A 20,644-nucleotide genomic window follows, 5' to 3' on the forward strand; every position below is an offset into this window, starting at 1 on the left:
ATAAAGCGATAAATGCACATTAAAATGATATAACATAGCCACAGTTATGTAAGGATGTATTCCAAGAACAACTGACCCTCGAACAGCATGGGTTTGAACTGCACAAGCCACTTAAAAGTGGATTTTTTTCAATAAATATCTGTACTGTTTTCCATCCACGGTTGGGATGGCATTCTGCGGATGTGGAAGGCTAACTGTATATACATTTATCTACACCATTTTATATAGGGGATTTTGGTACCCACAAGGGCCCTGGAATCAATCCCCCACATGTACCAAGGGACAACTTAAGTTTTGGGGAGTCAAGTTACACGTGGATTTTTGACTGCGTGGGGTGTTTGGTGCCTCTAACCCCTGCATCGTTCAAGGGTCAACTGTACTTGACTTTACATTGGTATTGATGTCCTCAGTACCAGGGTTTGCTTAATTCATGCAGAAGATGCCTATTCCTTCAAGTTGTTCATTTATTATATAATTCTGGAGTTACTTCCCTTGAGCTATATTCCTTCCATTATGGGCAGTGTATCGTATATTTCTTCTCTGCCATTGATTCATTATTTATAAAATTAAACTGTCAGGACTCTCTGACTTTTTATATTTTCCTGAAATGAAATCTAAGTTTTTGTTTTAAACAGTACCATGTTCCGTATATCTTGTGGGTTTTTCAAAACTTTCTTACTGCCTTCAAAGGAAAATTATACCCAGATTTGCAAGGAGATACTATGATGGTGTCTGTATTTCTTTTACCACATCTTTTCACCAGACGTGTGTGCCATTTACTTTCATTTTATGGGTTTTACTTTTAAGGGTTTTATTGGTTTGGTTTGGTTTGGGTTGGGTTTTTTTTAATTTGTTTTGTTTTGATTCTAGGTACTAAACCCTAGACCAGATTGTTTCTCTCTTTCTGACTTACAGCATATAACATATACAGGTCTGCAGCCTCGATTACGTAATTCCCAAATGCAAAATGTGTGAAAAAGTTTTTTCCATGCATTTGTTACCAAAACTAATTTGACAACACTTCTTTTGAACTGACATGAAACCATATGTAATCTTTATCTCACTTTGTGTGAATATCCATGTTTCATTGTGTTTGATTATGGAATGCTGCCTGTAAACTTTTCTGGTGGTATTACATCATATATGGCGTATTGTGTTACCTTTTTTTTTTTTTTTTTTTTTGTTGAGAGCCCACTGGCCCATGTGGGAATCGAACCGGCAGCCTTTGGAGTTAGGAGCATGGAGCTCTAACCGCCTGAGCCACCGGGCCGGCCCCTTGTGTTACCTTTTTAAAACCCAAAAGATTTTTATGTCTGAAGCATTTGTCCTGCAGTGTTTTGGGTCAGGGGTTATTGACCTATATCTATATTAATAGCACTGATTGAATTACAGTGTTCTGTGGTTATTTGTTCCTTTGTTTCTCTCCCCTTTTAGAGTCCGAGCTAAGAAAGCTTTCCTCTTTGGAGCCACAGACCTAGGTTTTTGGCATAACCAGGGTGGATACTTAATGTTGAAATTGAATACCATTAATTGGGGGCAGACTTCTACCCAGATAGGTTATTGAACTAAAGATTATAGCACATTTTTTCACTTGGTTCTATGTTTTTTTTAAAAGGCAGTCTCTCTCCTGTTCTGCTTCTTTTTTTTTTTTTTTTTTTTGTTTTCTTACTGGAATCTTGGCTTTACCATTTACTAATTCACTCTTGAACAGCTCACCCAACACCTCTATACATTACTTTGTTTGTTTTTGGTAAAAATTGTGTAGTAATTTTGCTTGTCTCAAAGGATTGTTGTGAGGGCTAAACAAAGTTGTTTCCTGGAATTTAACATTCCCTTTACTATTAATGTAGCTGTTATTGATTCATATCCTGTTGGTTAATTTACTAACATATAGTCAACCATTCCCTCATTAATGGATTTTGAGGTCACTTTCAGTGCTTTGACACTTTTAACAATGCTGTAGTTTATCCTTGCATATATGTCCCTAAGTCCTGTGGCCTTATTTTTGTAGGATAGATTAAAGTGGGATTGTCATACCAGTGGCCCCTAATACTCGTATGTATATTTTTATTTTAATGGATACTTCCATGTTACTTTCCTAAGGCAGAACTGAGAAATAGGGGGATGGACTGGGGGAAGGTAGCAGTTTTCAGCCCCACCAACAGTCTGTAAGAGTGTCCATTTGCCTAGAACCTTACCATCAATAGATCTTAGTAGCTCCTTTTTTTTTTTTTTAAAGTAATTATAGGCTCACAGGAAATTGTAAAAATAACCCTATGAATATACCTTACCTAGCTCCCTCTGGTGGTAACATCTTACATAACTGTAGTACAATACTGCTAAGACTTGAATCCATATGATTTTTCCCAGTCTAACCAATGGTATCTTGATTTAATTTGTTTTCCTTCGACTACTATTACATTTGGGCTTCTTTTTTTGGTGTGCAATTGGCTATTTACATTGCATGTTTTATGATCATTTGTTCATATTCTTTATTCATTTTTTCTACTTGGTTCCTATGTTTTCCTAAAAGAATCTGTCTTAAGGACTATTAATTTTTTTGTCTGCCATTTGTCTTGCACTTACCTATTCCAGCTTCGTATACTTTTATAATCTTGTTGATTATATTTATTTCCTGTATAAAAATTTTTATTCAGTTTGTTTTGGTTTTGATTGTTAGGTTTTTCTCTCGTGTAGAACAGAGATACAGGTTTCTGTATCCTGTAGGTTATGCTATTTTCTTTTAATGCCTTTTACTGTTTACATTTTTGGTTTTAATCCATTTGGCTCTGTTTTTGTATATATTGTGAGGATTATTTTCCCCAGATGTACAACATGATAGGTCAACACTACTTATTAAATAAGTTATTTTATTTAGGACTCTTTCGATTCTTGTGACTTAAAACCTCCAAAAAATTCCAAAGGTAAGATTGGCTTAAGGCAAGGCTTGATACAGTAGCAAAAGTAATACTGCTAAAAAACACATTTCTGTTTTCCTCTTTTCTCAGTTCTGCCTTTTTGGGTGTTGAATTTTTCACTATAATCCCTGCCTAGGTCTTCCTCAGTCTGTCCTGTGTGTTGTTCCACTCCAGTTCCAGATAATTCCCTCACGATCACATGATGACTAAACGTTTTAGGCATGACTTCTTCATACTGACTCAGAGGAAGAGTCTTTCTGAAGCTTCCCTGGAGAGCAAGTTTCTTTTCCCAAATGCCCAAGTAAATAGCAGCTTAGATTGTCGGCCTGGATTAATCAGGTCATGTGTCTATTCCTGAATCTGTGGAGATGGGGAGTGGGGTGCATACAGAAATGCTGATGGGCTTTTGCAACCAGGAAATGGTGCTTTAACAGTTTGGATTTATACCTGTGATGAGCATAGGATCAATTCCCTGTCAACTACATGAGTGAGGGTGGGAGAGGGATAACCTTTCACAGGAAATTTTAGGTACTGTTTCCAGAAGAAGAGGGAACAGATGCCAGGTAGTCAAACCACAGATGACTGTCATGATGCCGTCTTCTTCCTACAACACAGAAATAGTACCTTATTATGATCTCTTTCTGCATTTGTTTATTTATCCTGTTCCAGAAGCACACTGCTTTAATAGTGGCGTAGGGTGCCTTTTAATACCTTCTTAAGTTGTTCTCCCATTATCCTTATCCGTCCAGATTTCTTGGCAATTTTTATATATCTTCTTGATAAAAACTTAGTGATTCTGACTAGAATTACATTGTGTGTATTTTTAACGTGGAAATAACCAAATTAGATAAACGTAACTATGAAAATCAACGTGGAGACACTCAAAACTTTCATCAGCAAAAGGCTTTTCTTTATTTTCTTTGTTGTCCTCCATCTTCTTTCTAGTTTTTGACCCTCAGCACGTCCACAAAGGACAGTGGACGCATGGCCCTGCTTCCCCACAGGGAACTCTTATCTTTGAGAATAGACAAGATAGACTAGTAGCCTCTTCTGTAAGCCTATTAGGGTTACTAATAACCAGCAGCGAACTAGCAGGGAGAAGAGCGGAAATGCACACATAACTGCCTCGGCCCTCAGATATTCTGAGAAACTTTTTAAAACAAACTTAAGGATGCCACGCATCGCCCTTTCCATTACGATTTATTTTGTTAGATAAGTACAAGATGATAGGAAAATGAAATCTGATTAAAATTAGAAGGGAAAATAATATATTTTAAAGGAAATTTATTATGTACCTGAAACTCTGAAAAAGATGGTAAATGCATGTTAGAATTAGTAAACATTTAACTAAGTTGTTACATAGAAGATAAATATTCCAAAGCTTACTTTTAAGTGATCTCATGATAGGTCTAAATACAAGAGATCATCGCAGTGTATACAAATATGGGGGGGTGCCAAAAAACTATATATATACATAAGTGGACATTTTGGTCAACGTTGCTCAAGCAATAGTTCGCCATAATCAGAAGTGTCTGGACGCTGATGGTAACCACTTTGAGCACTTCTTATTATTGCAGAAGTCAAACGTGACTTGTATTCATCTTTTGTTATTGGTATATATTGAGTATTGCAATTTTAATACAGTTTTCCTTTAAAATGTGTATACGTTTTTTTTGGAACCCTCTGTATAGAATCATTATATTGCACCTGAAACTATATGTCAGTTATGTCACAGCAAAAAAAATTAAAAAGCAAAAACACAAACAAGAAACCTTGGAAATGTATTCGTTTCACAAATCAGATTTAATCTGGTGCAGCAATAGGCAAGGAGATTCTTAATGGTTTTTATTTGAATCTATGTGTGTGCTTTCCAGCTGTTTTACTTCTGGACATTTAAAGCTTGCACTAAATGAAATAGTCTTTTAAAAAAATTTCGGCTTCATTGAGATATAACTGACAAAGTTGTAAGTGAAATAGAATCTTTATGCCATATATTTGTGATACTTCTGTGAGATAAAAGTTTTTCTTGGCTTAAATGTTTCACACTAGATGAGGATTAAGAAAATTAAAGAACTATTTTTTCTTTAGACATATGGGAATGAATTCTACATCCATGGCAGTCTCTCTGTGGATTGATAGACTTATAGTTTATAAAATGTGTTTATGTTAAATGGGTGTTGACTAGTTAATTATATCTTAAGTCAGTGTTACATTGGATATTCAGAAACAGAAGCTAATCCTTGTGTTGGTCTTCCGTTTCTTTTCTTGCAGCGGGACTTCCCCTCTTGCATGCCTGAATGCAATGCTGCACACAAACTCGCGAGGTGAAGAGGGCATCTTCTATAAGGTTCCTGGTAGAATGGGAGTATATACTTTGAAGGTAAATATTTTTGTTAGGGACTCATTGAAAAAGTAAAAACATGAAGTGACTACATATAAATAATACTTGCATCATAGAGACAAAATTCTGTTCTTGAAGAGCTTATTTTCAGGAAGAAAGAATATTTTCAACCCTGTATTTAATACATTTTTTAACTAATCTGTAACCATCTGTAAGTAGATCAGAAAAGTAAATTTATGTTTTGTTCTTTATGATAAATTATCTTGAAAGGATGAAATGAAAATGACTTCCAGTAACTTTTTCAAGGGCCACATAAATTTGAATAATACTGAGTGTTACCAAGGAGCAATACAGCCCTGATGCTTCATATTACTTTCTCATTTAATTCAGAATTGTTACAACTCAGAATTGTGGTTATTATTCCCTTGCTATAAATGAGAAAGCTGAAGTTCAGAAGATTGGCTTTCTTATCCAGTGTTGGCCAAATAATATCAGAACAGAATCTGAACCCAGATCTGACTGAATTCCCAAGCCTGTGTTCTTTTTACCATAGCAAATTTGCCAACTTCTAATTCCTGCACCGAGAAGGTACCTTGACATATCAGTGTTTTTTCAGTCACAAACAGGAGAACCAATTTAGATGAGCTTGAGTAAAACAGAATTTATTGGTTCACACATCCGAAAATTCTAGGAAACTCTGCCTAGATCCAGGAGCTTAAATCGTGTGACCAGGAATGGTTAACAGTTGATAACAGATGTTACCAGCTTTGGCCACTTTTGGCTTCTTTCTCAGGCAGGCTTTCTCCTCATTGTACGTGACGTCACTACCCCCACCCACCCCATCCCACCCCACCCCTATTCTGCAGGCTGTAAGTCTGAAGAGCAAAGAGACTGAGGCACTAAAGCAGGGGTCCTTCAGTTAATCTTGATTTGGCTGACTTGGTTTGGCTTGGCCCATGTGTCTATACATGGATGATTCTGTTGCCGAATGTATTCATCTCTTAGGTTCCTGAGCACCCTTAATGTGACGTTGAGGTTGAGGCTGCTGAAGCCAGATACATTGAGAAGAGGGCTTGTTTCACAAAGGAAATTTATCAGCAGGAGACTTAATGCTTGGCATGCAGTAACTATGCCCATGTGTATGTGGGACTCGGTCCTTCTTACCTTTTTAGCTTTGAGCTGTAGTCATCACTATGCTCAGTGGTTGTGTGTAGCTCACTAACATTAAAAAGATCTAACTTACCCATAATGCCTCCTTTTTATATACTTTGTTCCTAGGGTTACAAGGCTATAGTCCCACATGGAGCTTTCTGCATTTCTTTTAGGTTTTGGCTGTTCTAGACTTTTCACATTGTCAATAACATGTATTAGATGCTGGATACTACAGAGGCTATAAAGGATAAATGTAGTCCCTGAATCCTTGAAGCTCACATAGTTATTAAAATAATTGCACAGTGACAGAACATACTGTATTATAAAGTACTGTACTATAAAGTACTGCAATAGTATAGAGAAAGAAAGATTGATTTTGAATAATGAGATCTAGAAAGTTTTTGTGTTTGTTTTTCAAACTTATAAAATTTGAGCAGATAAGTAATGTGAAGAAGGGCTTTCCAAAACAAGGGAATCGATTAAGCAAAGGCACCAATGGAAGGATTCAGAATGAATTTGCAAGTAGAGTAAATTGGAGCGATTAGACCATAATCTCTGTGTGGGCTAGTGTGGTAAGGAGTCAAGGGGGGTAAACATTAGGTCAACATCAAACTTTTGGAGGCTTTTGAAAACCTAACTGACCAATTAGAGAGAAAGGGAGAGAGGGAGGAAGGAAAAAAGGGGGGAAAGAGAGAGACAGAGACAGAGGCAGAGAATGTGTGTGTTGAGGAGATGGCAGAGGTTTTTTAGGAGAAGAGCATGGTCAAATCGTGTTTAGGAAGATAATTAAGTAGGACAGGTTTAAGAGTAAAGCAGGAAGACTTGTCAAAGAGATAGTTATGGTTGTTTGGAAGAGATGATTGGCTTGAAATACGAGTGTAGTTAAAGAGATGGAGGCAAGGGACATTAGAGAACTAAAATATATACTATTTGGAGTGAGTGAAAGAAAGCGTAAAATGATTCCAAAATTCAGGGCATGAGCAAGTTGATCCTGGAGGGATCACAAGTTTAAGAAGTTAGTTACATTTGGATTTAAAATACTTGTTGAACTTACAGGTCAAGAGGTCTGGCTGGCAACTAACTCTATAAAAGTTGTCCTGCATTTTGAAGGAAGGAATAGAAAAATATGGGATATGTATTTTAAGAAAGTGTATAACATAAGAAATGGCACTAGGATATAAACATAAGTGGAAAAGAACAGTTCCTTCCTGGATCAGAGTTTACTATCTTGGCTATGAGTGCCAGTTATAAGTAGGAGGGTCACATGTCAGAATTAAATTTTTATCTGATAATAGAAATAAATTATGTGGGGAGATAAAAAATACATTGAGAAGAAAAAGAACCATCCATAATTTTGTAACTTAGAAATAACAGTCATTAATGTGTTTATTTATATGTGTATGTTTTAATATATTACATAAATACATAGTAGCTAATATTTGTTGGGCTCTTACCATATGCCAGGCACTATTTTAAGCATTTTACATTTATTAACTCATTTTATTTCAGAGTGATCTTTTAAGGTAGGTACTATTATCCTCATAGACAGGGAAACTGAGGCATGAGAGTTTAAGACTTTGATCAAGGCTACACAGTTGAAAAGCCAGAATTTAAACCCGAAAGTCTTAATTTCCTCGTTCTTGATCTTGCAGCTGTCCTATTATCTCTCTTACATACTATGCTGATACAGGTATCCTTTCTGACTAATATCCTCACTATCCAGTTCAGAAACCAAAGATTCATGTGATTAAAAAAAAAAAGATTTCTTTTATATGTGGTTTTTGCTACTTACTAACCAATATTCAGGAACCAATTAGATTCAAATAATGCACTATCTCTATCCAGACTCTTAATTGAATTCACAGTACGTAATGGTACTAACGTACATACAAATTCATATATATTTTACATGGATGACGGATGTGTATACATGGTTTACAAAATTATTATATAATTTTTTTTATCCTGAACAGTTAATCATTTACTTGGCCTTACCTATACCCAGTTTTTGTCTAAATTAAGCCTCTGTGTTGTGCCTGCCTGCGATTGTCATGTAAAAATTTTTGCCTTTGGCCATAGATGGAAACATTGGCTAATTTGAGCCAAAGAAGAGAGATGACAGGAATTCAGAAAATATTGCTGGTTCTGCTACTGAATCCTGTAATACTAAAAATTAATCAGCACAATTAAGTTACAACAATGCATGTCAGAGATTGAATTGCTATTTGCTGATGGTGATGACTAATCCTAATTGGATGCCTGCATTTTCAGAAAGATGTGCCGGATGGGGTGAAAGAGCTATCAGAAGGTTCAGAAGAAAGCAGTGATGGTCAGTCAGATTCCCAGAGTTCTGAGAACAGCAGCAGCAGCAGTGATGGTGGCAGCAACAAGGAGGGAAAAAAGAGCAGGTGGAAAAGGAAAGGTAAATCCACCTGATCCCTGAATAAAGTACTGAGCACTGTAGGACAAGTGCCCGTGTTAGGACGTCTCCTTTCCAAGCTCCACGTCAGTCGGTCTCTTTTCGCTCGTCCTCTAGATCAGTACTGTCTAACAGAATGGCTGCAGTCATGGAAACGTTCTGTATGTGTGCTGTCCAACCCAACACAGCCGCCACTGGCTGCATGTGTCTGCTGAGCACTTGAAATGGCTAGTGTGACCAAGGAACGAAAGCTTTAACTGGATTTTAACTTAAATTTGAATAGCCACATCTGGCTAGTGGCTACGATATTGGACGACATGGCTCACTCGGATTTTCTTTGCCTCTTAAATCCTCTCACCTAAAATTTCAGCACTTGCTACTCTTAACAACTCTCTCCTTACTAGGAAAAGAATGCTTGTCATTTCTACGAGCAATGCTTGTCATTTCTACAAGCAGACTGCATTCAATCTGCTGGGCTTTGCTCTCATGCCCTCCTTGATGTCCGCTCCATATCTTACCGGAAAACCTTTCTATGAAGAATAATGTCTTTGTTGCTGTAGCTTCCCTGGGGTGGATTTTCCACCTAAGGATACATTTTAGCTCCTATTCTTACTAATTTATCTGTTGCTTCTTGTCAAAGTCTTGAAGAGGTCGAATTGTTTTTACCCAAATAGCCGTACATGGCAAGACAGGTTTTCAGCCAATTCATGATGGTTCCTTTATAAGGACTGATGCAAAGGTTTTTTGCTCTGGACTGATTTTCCAGAACAAAATAGACATCCAAGAGTTTCCCTAGCTTGGATATCCTCTTAGGTTTGAGTTTTAGGTGAGCTGTCTTTGGATCTAGAAGCTAAGGTCATATTTGTTAGAATACTTGACTCGTTAATTTTAAGTGCCTTTAGAACTACTGATAATAGAACTGTATCAGAAAAATAACCTTATTCACTATCCTCCTTGTGTTAATGTGTGTGCTACTCCTGAAGAGAATTGAGATAATTGGTGGCATCATCTGTGTTCTCTGGTGGTGTGACTACATGTGCAATTTGGCCAAATTTTGTGATTGTGAGGATTTTAGCTTTAAGATCACAACCAGTTGGAGAGCAACCCAGATCTCAAGACAAAGTCAAGACCTCTGACTAATATTCTGATACCTATTTTTAGAGTAATCCCTGTCAGTAGTGAAAGGAGGTGTGGGCCAGGGGCTTGTATTCCTGTGTGCACTAAGGACATTTTCTGGGCGGGTGCAGCCAAACATGTTAAGGGCTCTGTCTCTCTCTATCTCCCCAGTTTAAATTTTTCTTTTTAAATTTGGAAATTGTTGATCTAAGATTAGGAACCAAGCCAAGTCATCAGGCTAGAGAAATAGCAATATTCATAAATTATGAATGTGGCTGGGAACAGGGAAATCAATATTAAAGGAGACCAGACTCATAAACTGGAAACAAAATCATGGTGTTTGGAGGTCTTTACTTTTCAATAGCCACATATTCTACAGTAGCAGTTTTGAGTAGTAGCTGTCACATGGTTATTTGGAGGTGAGAGGTGTACATGTCACACACAATTCATGTTTACTCTAGCAGCTCTGATATTAAGAAATGGATAAATGCTGACCTACCAATAATGAAGAATGATTTAGTCTCACAGAATGTGCTTCTCTCATTCATGGGTCATTCATATGGCATAGATTATGTACATTTTTAGCTAAATATTATACATTTATCAATGTTTTTATACTCCAGTGCAAATTGAAGTAGAAAATTGGTAGTAGTGATAGCAGCATGCAGCAAAGCAGTTCTAAATCAGGTGCATTACAAATAAAGGTAAAGCAAACCAATATTGTGCCGAGTCCTTTTTCTTATTTTGGGTCTTTACTCTCAATCTGACATCACTTTATTTCGAATGCATTGTAAGACAGGAAGAACACTGAGATAGTATCAAAACCCACTTCCTTTTATGTACAAAAATAAAGAGCCTTGACAGCAAAACTGATACTTCAGTAGTTGAAAATCGATAGAAAGTATCTAGTTATAGGTATACTTTTCAGCCAAATAGGAACAGAGAACAGAACTTTGAAATTCAGTCCAATATTAAAACTAGTTTATTGATATCCATGTAAAGTGGAAAAACTTAGAAGTTTGTAGTTTGGGTTCCTAATTTGCAGACAGGAAACAATGTTCAGAGAAGAGCTTTTTGGAATTCCAAGCCAAGGTAAGGTGAAATAACTCCAGAAAAATGATTAAAATCAACACTTTCTGTTGCTTTATTTTATTTTTTTTAGTAGGAACATAGCTAAGTGATTGTCTGCCTTTTCCCCCCAAATGAAATACAAATATTGCTGCATAAAGCAACTACAGTATTCTTTTTATCTTCTGATAGTGAAAAGTTTGTTAAATTTTGGTCTGCTTTTAAAGTGTCTTAAGAAAAAAGTTAATTATCTGAAATAAACCTTTGCATCTATGAGGAATTATTAATTCTTTCCAGGAACATGATGTAATGTTAATTTTACTGCTTGTTCAGAAACTACTTTAAATCAGGACCTTTGATACATACTGTGTTTGGAGTTACGTGGACTGCCACAGACCCCATGCCCACTAATGTCATTTATGTATATGTATGTGAAGTTGGAAGGAGGTGATTCTGTATAGAAACATCTGTTTAAAAAGTATGCCGAGGAGAAAAAATCCTTTAGGCAAATTTATGTGGGGAGAGACCTTTGGGAGAGAAGTTCTCTTCTCTCTGTGGTGGCTGGTAGGTGAGTTGGAGGCTTTAGCTCTGTCACGTATTGAAGACAGTGCGCTGTTAGACTTGTATAGTTAGGGTACCCAGAAGCAAAGGACGGTTCAGCTCTGGCCTCTCCATCTTTCATGAGGGGACTGTCTGAATATCAAGAGCCACAGTCTGCCCAGTTTGGAGTAGATTGCACTTGCTCTGGGAAGAAGGGACTTAGAACTAAAACAGTCTGTTACTTTTGGAAATGAAATTCCTCTAAAGAAAGACTGTCCGGAAAAATAAGAATTCTCCTTTAAGAGAATGATTACTATTTTTGAAGATTAAAGCAATTTTTGAAACTTAAGTTACCAGTATTTTAATTGTTAATCCTTCAACTATATAAAGCTAATTTTTAATTTTGATATTACTGCTCCATTATTTCTGGCAGTCTCTCTAATACTTTAGAGGGACTTATTGAATGTTTTCAGGACAAAATAAAACGTTGTCAATGACTATTTACTAAAGCTTTAAATTCAAATGTATCTAATATGAATAATACATACGCTTTTGACTTGTTCAATATAATAATCAACCGTTGAAATTTAAAATTCTCAGTAGTATAATATATCTGAAGAGTAGTACCTTCTGAATATACATATTCAGTGGGTGGTACATAAATATCCAACAACCTGAAACTACTTCAGTAAACTATGTAAAACTGGCTTTAATGAATACAAGTTATAAAATTTGTTTTAAATATTTTTCTGAAAACAATTTTAAGCTTTTTTTTTTTTTTTAAAGTCATTTCTTGACACAGACAATAATTTAGTGGTTACCAGAGGGTAGGGGGATGGGGGGTGGGTGATGAGGGTAAAGGGGATCAAATATATGGTGATGGAAGGAGAACTGACTCTGGGTGGTGAACACACAATGGGATTTATAGACGATGTAATACAGAATTGTACACCTGAAATCTATGTAAATTTACTAACAATTGTCACCCCAATAAATTTAATAAAAAAGAAAAAAAAAGTCATTTCTTGACTAGATTGCTCTTTGTTTTTTGGGGTGACTTTTTAAAAAATTAAATAATAAGTAACTGCTGATCTTTTGACCATAATTTGTTAATCTTTCGTTGCTATCTGTTTATATGAAAGCAAGCATTTTTGTTTCTAATCAGATTATGTTTTTAAATGAGTGCTTTTAATCTGTTGAGCAGCTCACATTGGAAGACCAGTAGATCAGGATATAATCTTGAGAAGTTTTCCAGGGGTATCAAAACTTTTTTCAACATTTTTCACCATGGCCGTATACAGTAAAATACACAAACATCCGGGCCACTCACTCGAGGTGAAGTATGTATTGCCTCGCCTGGTTTATTTAAGTAAATTAAATATATTTTTGGAGTTTGCTGCGGGCCAATTAACAATGGATTGTGGACCGCAGTTGGCCCGTGGGCCGCAGTTTTGACACCCCTGGTTTAGGCCATTCATTTATTTACAAAGCCAAGGAAACATCTCTATTTAAACTATTTGCTAGTTAGTCTTTCTTCAGTATATACTATTTGCCAGGTATTTGGGAAGCCAGTTTGAGTAAGGTGTGGGCCTCCCCATAATGGGAGGTGTAGGCCCACCCATAATGTAAGGTGTGGGCCCCACCCATAATCTACAGGTATAGAAACACAAGCAGATAATTAGAAAATAACTTCATAAATAACAGGTGTTTATCATAATATACCATCACTAGAGAAGAGAGTAATTAACTTTATCTGGGTTAGTAAGTATTGTATGAGCTGTAGAAAATTTTAATATACTATCCTTTCCTTGAGAGTATAACTTCTAGTGATGATAGGATATATCATGGAAAGAAAACATATAAAGGCAAGAAGTTAGAAATGTGTGTACAGTGTTTTCAGGAAGCAATTGTAAGAAAAGTTTGGCTGGAAGAGGGGATTTGTGGGGGGAAGAAGGGAAAGAAGTTGGAATCAGATTGTTATTTAGTGCTGATCTCCATTATTTCAGGTGGTAGGAATATACCTACCAAGTTATTTCTTGAGGAAATTAAGATATGTCATGTGGATCAGAGAATAGCAACTCTGTTGACTCAAATTTTCATAGCCACCTACCAAGAGGAACAAGGTTTTTGTTTATAGACCGCTTTCTGTTGGTCTTATTCTGTTGTCCATTTAGTATGAGTTAATATACTAGCGTCTTTGATTTGTTTTTCTACTCACTACTGTATATAGGTTGAAAGAAGTCATTTCCATTCTACTATCTCAGTTCTTATACAGCGTACCTCATTTTATTGGGCTTCATTTTATTGGGCTTCACAGATACTGCGTTGTGTTTTGGTTTTTTTTTTTACAAATTTATAGACTTGCTTGTGTCAAGCAAGTCTGTTAGCACCATTTTTTCCAACAGCATTTGCTCTCTGAGTCACATTTTGGTAATTCTCAGTGTTTCAAACTTTATCATTACCATTATACTTGTTATGGCGATCTGTGATGTTATTGTTGTAATTGTTTTTGGACACCAAGAACTGTGTCCAGGTAAGATGGCAAACTTAGTTGATAAAATGTTGTGTGTGTCCTGACTACTCCACCCACTGGCCATTCCCACCTCTCTCCCTCTCCTCGAGCCTCCCTATTCCCTGAGACACAGTGATGTTAAAATTAGGCCAGTTAGTAACTCTGTGGTGACTTTAAGTGATTGAGTGAAAGGAACAGTCTCACATCTCTCGCTTTAAATCAAAAGTTAGAAACGTTTAAGTTTAGTGAGGAAGGCATGTCAGTAGCCAAGATAGTAGGCCAAAAGCTAGATCTCTTGCACCAAACAGACAGCCAAGTTGAGAACACAAAGGAAAAGTTTGTGAAGGAAATGAAATGTGCTATTCCAGTGAACATATGAATGATAAGAAAGTCAAACAGCTTTATTGCTGATACGGAGCAAGTTTCAGTGGCCTGGAAAGAAGATCAAACCAGCCACAACATTCCCTTAAGCCAAAGCCTAATCCAGAGCAAGGCCCTACCTTCTATTATGTGAAGGCTGAGAGAGGTGAGGACGCTGCAGAAGAGAAGTCTGAAGCTAGTTGAGGTTGGTGCATGAGGTTTAAGGAAAGAAGTCAACTCTGTAACATCAAGACACAAGGTGAAGCAGCAAGTGCTGGTGTGGAATCTGCCCCACGTCCTCCAGAAGCTGTAGGTAAGGTCATTAATGAAGGGGGCTACACTGAACAACAGGTTTGCAGTGTAGACACAACAGCCTTCTATTGGAAGAAGGTGCCATCTAGGGCTTTCATAACTAGACAGAAGTCAGTGCCTCGTGTCAAAGGACAGACTGACTTGGCTCATGTTAGGGGCTCGTGCAGCTGGTGACTTGAACTTGAAGCCAGTGCCCACTTACTGTTCTGAAAATCCGAGGGTCCTTCAGGGTGATGCTCAGCGTTCTCTGCTCGTGCTCTGTCAGTGGAACAGCAAAGCCTGATGACAGCACATCTGTTTGCAGCATAGTTCACTGAATATTTTAAGCCCACTGTTGAGACCTACTGCTCAGAAAAAAGTTTCCTTTCAAAATATTACTGCGTATTGGCAGTGTACCTGGTCGCCCAAGAGCTCTGATGGAGATGTATAACGAGACGAGTGTTGTTTTCATGCCTGCTAACAACATCCATTCTGCAGCCCACGATCAAGGAGTAATGTCAACTTTCATGTCCTATTATTTAAGAAATACATTTTGTAAGGCTGTATCTCCCATAGATGGTGATTGCTCTGATGGATCTGGGCAAAGTGAATTGAAAACCTTCTGGAAAGAAAGGATTCACCATTCTAGATGCCATTAAGAATATTAGTAATATGTGGGAAGAGGTCAAAATACCGACCTTGATAGGAGTTTGGAAGAAGTTGATTCCAGCTCTCATAGATGACTGGGGATTCAAGACTTCAGTGGAGGAAGTAATTTACACATTTGGTGGCAATAGCAAGAGAGCTAAAGTGGAGCCTGAAGATGTGACTGAGCTGCTGCAATCTTACGGTAAAACTTCAATGGATGAGGAGTTGCTTCTTATAGCAAAGAAATAAGCAAAGAAAGCGATTTCTTGAGGTGGAATCTACTCCTAGTGAAGATACTGTGAAGATTGTTGAAATGACAACAAAGCACTTAGAATATTACATAAACTTAATTGATAAAGCAGCAATAGGGTTTGAGAGGAGTGAGTCCAATTCTGGAAGAAGTTCTGTGAGTAAAATACTGTCAAACACCATTACATGCTCCAGAGAACTTGTTCATGGAAAGAAGAGTCAATTGATGCATCACACTTCACTGTTGTCTTATTTTAAGAAATTGCCACGGCCACCCCAACCTTCAGCAACTACCACCCTGATCAGTCAATAGCCATCAACACCCAGTCAAGACCCTCCACCAGCAAAAAGATTACGACTCGCTGAAGGTTCAGATGATGGTTAGCATTCTTTAGCAATAAAGTATTTTTAATTAAGGTATGTATATTGTTTGTTTAAAAATAATGTTGCACACTTAATAGACTACAGTGTAAATAATAACTTTTATGTGTACTGGGAAACCAAAAAAATTCGTGCAACTCACTTTATTGCCGTGATCTGGAACTGAACCTGCAATATCCCCGAGGCATACCTGTATAATACTATGTTAGTGGTGTTTATTTCAACAAAAGTAAGCAAGAGAAAGCAGTTGAAACAGTAATTGACAAGAACAGTGAAAACTACCTCTGTGTGTAGATGATATTATTATGTATCTGACAAACTCAAAAGAATCAACAGATAAAAATTGATGAAGAAGGGAATTTAGTAAAGTAGCAGGATGTAATTTTAGCTTATGGCAAATGGTCACCAAATATAAGAATAGTAATCAATGAAAAAAGAGAACACATTTGCAATAACTACATCAACAACAAAAACTCTGACCTTTGTGTATGGTGTGTGCAAAGGTGTTGGAACAACTGAATAGCCAAAAAGATGAAAGTGGATTTCTCACACCATACTACAGGATAAAGTCCAAACAAATTAAAGATATAACATAAAACTTGAAACCAGGTACTAAAGGAAAACGTGGCATAAATTCATTTTAAAACCTGAGAATGGTGAAACTTTTCTCTGGTTTCTTGAAGCATGCTTTTATCTTTTGACTTAGCAAACCCACTTGTAAGAATCAATCCTCAGATACACTGTCAACAATACAAAAGAGCATAGAAAGGCTTAAGACCAATGTTTCTCAAACTCGAGCGTGCTTCAGTGTCACCTGGAGAGCTTATGATGAAGATTTTTGGGCCAGAAATCGGAGTCTGATTCAGTAGGTCTGGGCTGAGACCCAGTAATTTCCATTTCCATCAGAATTTAGGTAGTGGTGGTGGTATTCTTGGTCCAACACCGTAATAATCACTGGTTAAGACACTGCAGTAAGAAGAGCAAAAGACCAGAAAGGACCAAAATACTTATCAAAGTCTGGTTGAAGAAATTATGATACATCTGCACAGTGGAATTCTATGCAGCTGTTAAAAAGGAATGTAGAAGCCCTCTATATTCTGTTATAGGATATTCCCCAGAATATATTAATTATATTAAGTTTAACAAAAATCAAGTTGGTAGTTTATAGTACGTGATTTTTTGCTTAAAAGGTGAGTAAAGAATTAAAATGTATGTACTTGTATTTTCACGAAAATAAAAATACAAGTAAGAAAACAATAATATAATTCATTTCCTATAGAGGAAGAGAGGTAATAAAGGGGTGTAGACAAGGGAGGGAGCTGACCTTACATGAAAGTAACTTTTTTTATAGCTTTCCATAATTAAAATAATTAAATTTTTAAGACGTACTTTTTAGAAATACAAAACAACTGAAAGCAAACTCAGGTATACATAAAATTTGTTGCATAATCACATAGGTAAGTTACTGTGAGATATGTATCTTAGGTATGGGAGACCAGACACAAAGAAAATCTTAAACTGCAATCAATAGTCTTATTTTCAACTATTATATTGGTGTGGGTTTTTGAAACTATATAATAGCAAGTTAATAGTTAATGTTAATCAGGGAAGAAGAAACATGATAGCAATATAAAATCGGAAAAGTTAAGTGACATTCCTGCAATCTTAGTTTGAATTTCCTATCTATGCATACATTTATTTTTCTCCTTTAAAAAGAGACTTGTAACCATTGAAAAGCCCTAGAACCAGCTACCCCAGTAGCAGTGATCAGCACGAGTCTGCAGGGTGTGGTATCTTATTACCATTTCCAATTAAAAGGTATCAGTGCTCCTTGGAAAAGTATTATAGCTGATCCAATTCTGGGCAACAAAATATGCAAGATTGGCCAGAGACTCTTTCTGGGCCACATAGCATGGGAGTAGTCAGATACTGCTGGAGGCACGTCCCAAAGATGGTTTACAACTTGAAGGAGCTCCCACTATCCCAAAAGGGAACAATTTGAGTGGCTTATTTGTAATAATTGCTTTTGATTTAAACATTTCAAGGATGTAAACATCTATGAGTTGATAATGATACTTTAAAACAGAAAATCAGTTTTTAGGTACTGTATTAATTTTATGAGTCTGCTGTAACAAATTACCACAAACTGGGTACCCTAAAACAATAGAAATTTCATTTCTCACAGTTCTGGGGCCAGCTCCGAAGTCAAGATGTCAGCGGGGCTGCACCCTCTACAGAGCCTCTAGGGGACAAATCTGTTGTTTGTATTTTCTGGCTGCTGGTGGCTTCTGACTTACTTGCTTTGTGGCCATATCACTCCAGTCTCCGCCTGTTTTCACATCACCTTCTCCCGTGTCCGTCTTCTCTGTGTGTCTAAGGACCCTTGTCACTGGATTTAGGACCCACTGGGATAATCCAAGATGATCTTCCCATCTCAAGATCCTTAAGTTATCACATCTGCCAAGACCCTTTTCCCAAATAACCTGTCATTCATAGATTCTGGGGATTAGGAGACCAACGTAACTTTTTGGTGGCCACCACTCAGCCCACTACAGGTACCTACTCATTCTGCAAGTATACCAGGTTTCAATCTGCGCCCCTTACTAGCTGTGTGCCCTTTAGCAAACTAATTAAATTTCCTTAATACGTAAAATTTAGATATCATCACATTCATGTGAAAGCATATATTTAAAATTTATAAATACGTGGTCAAAAATCTTTTCATATTTTTATTTGTGTAGAAAAATACCAGTAAGGATGTCAACCCAACCATTTTATTTGGTTATCTCAGAAGGTAGAATTAGAGAAGTTTGGTGGGGATAGAAATATATAACCCACCTTAGAGGGTATTTATGAGAGTTCAGTGAAATCCTGTTCAAGTGAACCTAGCACAGATTGCTGGGCACATAGAAGATATGTAATTCTTGGTTGCTGTAATTAATAAAATTATGTGTGTTTGAAGACAGAGTAAGCCACTAAAAGTTTCTCAACGTGTTTTTAAATCTTGTTTGCCGTTTATAGTTCTGAGCCTTTAATATTTAAAAGTTAGAACAAAGTTTAATAAAGTTTCGTAGAAGTTACAAGACCATTATCAGTTGGCATTAAGTCAGCTCTGGGAGATGTTCTTCTCTGGTGGGTCCTGGAATCTTCATGATTTAGTTAAATTGGCTTTGAGATATGTTTATGGTTTTATTTGTTAGAAAGGGCTTTTGCCATAAGGGAAAACATTCCAAACAGTTTCCCCTGGTAATTAGGATAGCTCTATGTCTCTTTTCTAGGCTGCAAAGTAGAATTTTTTTATTCTCTAATGGAGTTATTTTGGTTGGTTGGTTTTCTGTTTATTTTCAGGCAGTATTTGAGGCAGGTGAGGAAATGTATATTCTCAAATTTATGCAAACTATTAACAAAGAAAATAAACAGTTAAATATTAATAGTTTTTAACTATTTGCATTATGACATTTAAAAAAGACATTGGTCAAATAAAAAACACAATAACAAGTGTTGGCAAGGATGTGTAGAAATTAGAAGTCTTACACATTCCTGGTGGAATTGTGCAAATGATTTGGCCATTTTGGAGAACAGTTTAATAGTTTCTCAAAAAATTAAACAGTTACTGTAAGACCCTGCAGTTCCACACTTTAAATATGAATCCAGGAGAATTGAAAACATATCCAACAAAAAATTCCACTAACTGATGCTTTTGATACCATTATTTTTTTTTTTTTTTTTTTTAGGATTTTATTGGGGAAGGGGAATAGGACTTTATTGGGGAAAAGTGTGTACTTCCAGGCCTTTTTTTCCAAGTCAAGTTGTCCTTTCAATCTTAGTTGTGGAGGGTGTTGTTCAGCTTCAAGTTGTCCTTTCAGTCTTACCTGTGGAGGCGCAGCTCAGCTCCAGGTCCAGTTGCCATTTCTAGTTGCCATTTCTAGTTACAGGGGGCACAGCCCACCATCCCTTGCGGGAGTTGAACCGACAACCTTGTAGTTGAAAGGACGCACTCCAACCAACTGAGCCATCCTGGAGCTCAGCAGCAGCTCAGTTCAAGGTGCTGTGTTCAATCTTAGTTGCAGGGGCCGCTGCCCACCATCACTTATGGGACTCGAGGAATTGAACTAGCAGCCTTGTGGTTGAGAGCCTGTGCTCCAACCAACTGAGCCATCCGGGAGGCAGCTCAGCTCAAGGTGCTGTGGTCAATCTTAGTTGCAGGGGGCAGAGCCCACCATCCCTTGCGGGACTCTAGGAGTTGAACCAGCAACCTTGTGGTTGAGAGCCCACTGGCCCATGTGGGAATCGAACCGGCAGCCTTCAGAGTTAGGAGCATGGAGCTCTAAGCGCCTGAGCCACCGGGCCGGCCCCATATTATTGTTAGTGGCCAAAAAGTGGAAACAACCCAATCAATGTCCGCCAGCTAAATGAAGAAGCAAAATGTGGCATATGCATACAATGGACTAGTATCTGATGATAAAAAGGAATGAAGTATGGATACATGCTTAAAATGGATACACCTTCAAAATATGCTAACTGTAAAAAGCTAGTCACAAAGGAGCACATATTGTATGATTCCATTTATATGAAATGTCCAGAATAGACAAATGCATAGAGACAGAGAGTAGATTAGTGATTGCCTAGGACTACAAACACGGATTAGG

At 37.1% G+C, this 20,644-nt stretch overlaps 1 protein-coding gene across 2 annotated transcripts in view; it reads left to right on the top strand.

The window, feature by feature from the left end:
• Positions 1-20,644, top strand: part of ASXL2 (ASXL transcriptional regulator 2) — a 119,489-nt gene that overhangs the window by 63,811 nt on the left and 35,034 nt on the right. For both annotated transcript variants that reach the window (XM_081068223.1, XM_081068222.1), the window contains 2 exons: positions 5,190-5,298; positions 8,683-8,833. In XM_081068223.1, coding sequence (XP_080924349.1) covers positions 5,190-5,298; positions 8,683-8,833 — 260 coding nt within the window. The remainder of the gene's footprint in view (positions 1-5,189; positions 5,299-8,682; positions 8,834-20,644) is intronic.

Source organism: Rhinolophus hipposideros (genome assembly GCF_964194185.1).
Source record: "Rhinolophus hipposideros genome assembly, chromosome: 12".
Taxonomy (NCBI): domain Eukaryota; kingdom Metazoa; phylum Chordata; class Mammalia; order Chiroptera; family Rhinolophidae; genus Rhinolophus; species Rhinolophus hipposideros.